General features: G+C 38.9%; 1 protein-coding gene across 1 annotated transcript; it reads left to right on the top strand.

Moving 5' to 3' along the window:
- Nucleotides 1–3,535: 3,535 nt before the first annotated feature.
- Nucleotides 3,536–4,171, top strand: LOC145111308 (uncharacterized). Its single transcript, XM_079047598.1, has one exon. It carries the CDS (start codon nucleotides 3,536–3,538, stop codon nucleotides 4,169–4,171), a length of 636 nt encoding a protein of 211 aa, XP_078903724.1.
- Nucleotides 4,172–6,000: the final 1,829 nt, after the last annotated feature.

Here is a 6,000-nt window from a genome sequence, read left to right on the forward strand (position 1 = left end):
CCATTGGAATGAAACTTCGTATGAAATATCCATTTGGATACAACAACAATCGAATTTGTGGGACGAGGGACTAAATCCCACATCTCATTGGCCCGTAATGCTGACATTTCATCCTCCATTGCCCTTAACCAATGTGGGTGTTTTGTAGCGGATGTAAAACTCTCAGGAAGCATGGAGGTGAAAAAGGCATGAAATAATTTTTTAGTACCAAGAGAAGCCAAGTTAGGTAGATGTTTGGGTTTAAAAATGCCAGCTCATGATCATGTGATCATTTGATTAGTGGGAGTGGGGTCTGCCAACAAATGAGATGCCGACGGTGCGACCGGTGGGTCGATGGGAACATCAACGACGATGGTGGAAGCTTCGAACAGTCGATGATCAGTAGCTGGGAACATGTCACAATCAGGTGGAGGCGAAGCTTGTGCGGTGGTTGTTGGAGTAGTTGATGATGTGTTTGATCCCCAGGGCCGGTCCTGAGAAATCAAATGCCCAGGACGAGCCAAAAAAAGGCCCTTGGTATGGTTCAATGTCTATAAGAGTAGAGTTTGATTAAGTTATCTATTTATATGTTTAGGGTGTATTTAAATCATGTGTTTAGCTTGATACATATATGAGGATGGATGTATGTTCTTCACTTTAGTTTCATGTTAATGTGGGGTTGAAATTTGGATATATTCTTGGTTTAGTAGGGTTCAATGTCTATAAGAGTAGAGATTTGAGTCGTTTGTGATGTTAAACAAGACAATAAACTTGATAGACATTTTCTTTGTTGACTTTTATCAAAACTGGTTTTCTTAATCTACTGTAAATTGTACTAGGGATAAGTCAATCTATTGGACTACAAATCTCTTAACAGACTATCTTCATTCCTTTGCATCTGGGCCTAATTATTGATTGCTGAATATAATATTAAAAAAAATTGGGCCCCTCATAAAAATGGGCCCTGGACACATGCCCCACTTGCCCCTACCCATAACCGGCCTGTTGATTCCGAACACTCATCAAATGGTGTATATAAAAGTGTAGAGATATCAAATGATGGCGAGTTTCAAAAGAATGAAAAATCATGTTTATCAAATTGAGCATGACATGTGATGTAAATGCGGTCTGTAGTGGATCCAAACAACGGTAGCCTTTGTAACTTGTGTTGTAGCCAAGAAATATGCAAGGAGTGCTACTGGGTGCAACTTTATGTGCCGAGTAATCCTTTAAATATGGAAACACACGACATCATTTATTAATTATAAAAAACACTCAATCTTCAATATTTCTTTTTATGTCATTTCACATATTTCAGCTTGAATACTGATATTTTATTTTATTTCATTCTTTTTTATAGTTTATTTTAGATTTTTAGCCCTTTTTATAAATATTACATTGCATATTCTTTATTTTCTTTATCATTGATCGTGTCGGGTACTTTCTATTTTGCATGAGGTATTTTGCAGGGTCTTGGAGCTCGTTGCGGTTGTGGATTAGCTTGGAGATGAGCTTTGTGGGCTTTAGAGGCGTCATTGGGCTCTACGGATCCATCAAAGAAGATTTGGGCTTAAAATGTTGAAGACTTGGATGAAGTGGGCTTATGAAGATGGGTCTTGGATTCTTATTTTGGGCTTGTACTATCCACATTTGAAGCTTGAAGATGATTGGCCAAATTTGAATCATATGAGGTGTGGAGGGAACCAAGGAAATCTTGAGTAGTGGGGTGGTGTAGTGGAGAAAAACAACCAATAACATGCCATCATCATTTGTGAGGGTAGAGTCTCCGTCACACAAATCGGCAAGGGTACCTGCGCAACTGCACACTTTTGGGAATTTTGGTCATTTGCTCACCATTTACCTTGGGGGGTTAGGTTTGGCAGCCACACTTCGATTTTCCACCATTAGAGCACCTTGAAGGTGATTTTGGAGAGCTTGATCAACATTCTTATCATCTTTCTAGTAATTGTTAGTTTCTTGATGCAAAAACACTTTTGTGATTGTTATCTTGCTGCCATGAGTGGCTAGTTTCTTTATTTTGGTTAACTTTGGCTAAAACCCTTGGATATTTATGGGTTTTGAAGGATTCATGTTTGATTGTCATTTATCTTATGTTTATGATTCTAGTTCATATTTCTTATGCTTGTTTAATACTTTGATCATGAGCTTGGTACTTGAATGAATAATTGTTGGTTTATTTCTTTGGTTTAGCATTGAATCATTGAATTTACTTAGAACCTCCAATGTACCAATACCCTATGTACCCACCACAACAACCTCCCTAAAACCAATATCCTAACTACCAACCTTATCCACCACAAATGTACAATCACTAACAATACCCATACCCACCTTACCAACAAACTCCCAATTACATGCAACAATATCCGAATAACCCCAATCTACCCAATCCCCCTCAAGAGTTGACACTTAGACAAATGATGGAGACGGATGTTACTCATACACCTCTTGGTACCGTTTATCCTGAAACCCGCCAAGGGATTGAATTGAAGTCAAGTTTCATACATTAACTAACCAAGTTCTATGGTTTGTGTAAATAAGATCCTCAAAGGCATTTGAAGCCCTTTCATATGATATGTGTTAGCATGTTTCCTGAACATGTGACATTGGATGATTTCAAGCTAACCGCCTTCCCACTCACCTTGGAAGATAAAGCTAGAGAGTGGTTATTCAACTTACCACCGGGATCTATTCACACATGGGAAAAGTTACTCAAAGCCTTCAATAGCAAGTTCTATCCCACTTCCTGAATATCAAGTCAAAATAGTGACATGTTGGGGATTCTTCAAGGGGAGAATGTGACTTTTCATGATTTCTGGGAGCGATTCAACAACTTGTGTACAAGTTGTCCTCAACATAACATACCCGAACAACTACTTCTTAAACAATTTTATGCGGGTATGAATGAAAAAGATCAGAGGATGATTGATGCTCCAAGTGACTGTGACATCTTCAACAAGACATCTCAAGAAATAAGATCACTTTTTGGTACCATTTCTCAAAATCAAAGAAACTTTGGGACTCAAAATGACATGAAGAGAGAGTTCCCCACATGTGGTTGGTGAAGTTAGCAACACCCAACACTTGGAATCAAAGCTCTTGGATTTGACTAATGTTAGATGGTGGTGGGAAGTGGTAAACAATTGATGGTTTGTGGTATTTGTGCAATTACAGGGAATAATACGGATAAATGTCCCACACTTGGAAGTGAACCGAAGGATGTTAATGCAATGGCAGGATATAAAGGACAACCAAGACCCATGGGATTTCAAAACAAATAGAACCCAACTTGGAGGAATAACCCAAACAACCCATACCCACCAAAGCATAACCCACCAAGTGTTATGATGAGACCCAAATTTTCCCAATACCCATCCCAAATATCTCCATATCCACAAACATCGTATCCCTCTCCACATTACCAACAAACCTCAAAAACAAGGCCAATCAAATGGTAACCATCAAATGAGTCTTTAATAATGTTACTTCTCTTGCTCAAGCACAAATTAGAGACTTGGCCACCGCTCTCAACAACATGGAACAAAGGGGTAAACTTCCACCTCAAACCGAGAAGAATCCCAATGTGAGTGCAATAACCTTGAAAAGTGGGAAAAAACTTGGAGAAAGAAACCCCAAAAGTGTTTCAAAAGAAGATGAAGATGAGGTTATTGTTGTTGAATCTTCGAAGGTGGTAGTTCCTCCAAAGGAACCGGTTGTTTCATACACCGATCAACTCGAATCTTCCAATAAGACCATCAAGACATTGGTCATATCACCACCTTTTCCCTCCCGGTTAGCCCCATCAAAGAAAAAGGAGGAAGAAAAAGAGTTTCTTGAGACTTTCTGCAAGGTCCAAATCAACATTCCACTATTGGATGCTATTAAGAAAATTCCAAGCTATGCCAAATTTCTCAAGGATTTGTGCACCAACAAGAGGAAGTTCAAGGTGAATGAAAAGACTCAAGTAAATGCAAATATGTCCGGAGTTATCCAAAAGAAGTTACCTCCCAGATGCAAGGATTCGAGAATGTTTGATATCCCTTGCACTATTGGTGATTTGCATGTTGAAAGTGCCATGTTAGATATTGGGGCCTCAATCAATGTCATGCCATATTCGGTTTTTCAATCTCTAAATGTTGGATCTTTGGAAGAAATCGGAGCAATCATTTAATTAGCAGACAAGTCAAGTGTTTTTCCAATAGGGGTGTTGGAAGATGTACTAGTGCAAGTTAATCAACTTGTCTTTCCCGCAAACTTCTATGTCATTGGAAGACCTTTCATGAATACCGCTCACACGATCATTGATGTCCATAAAGGGAAGATCAATATTTGATGGAGAGACCATTGACTTCAACATCTTTGAAGCAATGAGGTGCCCTAGCAACATTTCTCCATTGTATCGAGTTGATCTGATTGAGCCAATAACCCAAGAAGTGTTTGATTTATCTCATGGGATATTTTAAAGATGGTACTCAAGACAAGCCTTGATTGTCAGAGTTTGAAGAAAACATTAGAAATGTATACATTGGACTCTGAAGTTGAAGAGATTGTGAAGAATTTGGAAGTTAACAAGTCAACAAAGAAGGATGTCTCTCACATTGCATTATCTCATTCTCCAAACAAGATGCCCCCTTCCATAATTCACCCAACCACACTTGAATTGAAAGTCTTACCTAGACACTTGAAGTATGCTTATCTAGGTAAGGACGAAACTCTTCCGGTGATGATCTCTTCTCAATTGAAAGATTTTGAAGAAGACAAATTGGTTGAAGTTTTAAAAGATCACAAAGAGGCAGACAATATCAGATATCAAGGGGATTAGTTCTAATCTATGCACTCACAAGATCCTCATGGAAGATAGTTGTAAGCCTAGGAGGGAAGCTCAAAGAAGATTAAATCCTCCAACGATGGATGTTGTCAAGAAAGAGATAATCAAGCTCCTTGATGTGTATATGATTTACCCCATTTCCGAATCCAAATGGGTTAGTCTGGTTTAAGTGGTTCCCATGAAAATATGACTCATGGTTGTCGAAAATAACAATGGGTAATGTACCCACTCGAGTTCAAAATGGATGGAGGGTGTGCATTGATTATAGAAAGTTGAATTCAAGCACTTGAAAATATCATTTCCCCATCCTTTCATTGACCAAATGCTTGAGAGGTTGGCATGCAAATCACATTATTGTTGCCTTGATTGGTACTCGGGTTTTCATCAAATACTCGTTGCCCCTGAAGATCAAGACAAGACGAATTTTACATGCCCTTTTGGCATGTTTTCCTATGAGCGAATGCCATTTGGAATATGCAATGCCCCCACCATATTCCAAAGGTGCATGGTGAGCATCTTCTCCGAGTACGTTGAGAATATAATTGAAGTGTTCATGGATTACTTCACCGTATATGGTAATTCATTTGATGAATGCTTGGATAACCTCAAGTAGATTTTAAAAAGGTGAATTGAGAAGAACTTGGTGTTAAACTTTGAGAAGTGTCACTTCATGGCCAATCAAGGCATCATCTTGGGACATATAGTCTCTAAGAAGGGAATTGAAGTTGATAAAGCCAATATCAATGTCATACAAACCCTTCATTACCCAACATGTGTTAGAGAAGTGAGATCTTTCTTCGGCCATGCGGGCTTCTATAGGAGATTTATCAAAGATTTTTTGAAGATCACAAGACCAATGTGCCTCCTTCTCCAAAAAGATGTTGACTTTGACTTCAATGTCACATGTCAAGAAGCCTTTGACAAACTTAAAGACTTGCTCACGTCCGCTCCCATAATCCAACCTCCAAATTGGGAGCTTCCTTTTGAAATCATGTGCGATGCAAGCAATTTTGCCATTGGAGCGGTTTTAGGTCAAAAGGAGGGAAAGACATCACATCTTATCTACTATGCCTCCAAAACCTTGGATAATGCTCAAGCCAATTATTCTAACACTGAGAAGGAACGTCTAGCCATTGTCTTCGCCTTGGAGAAATTTCGACAATACCTTCTCG

This window comes from Lactuca virosa, chromosome 1 (assembly GCF_052849685.1).
Source record: "Lactuca virosa cultivar CGN04683 chromosome 1, Lactuca_virosa_CGN04683_v6, whole genome shotgun sequence".
NCBI classification, from domain to species: Eukaryota; Viridiplantae; Streptophyta; class Magnoliopsida; order Asterales; family Asteraceae; genus Lactuca; species Lactuca virosa.

Coding starts and splice junctions, on each gene's coding strand:
- LOC145111308 (XM_079047598.1), top strand. CDS start 3,536: ATGGAACAAAGGGGTAAACTTCCACCTCAAACCGAGAAGAATCCCAAT.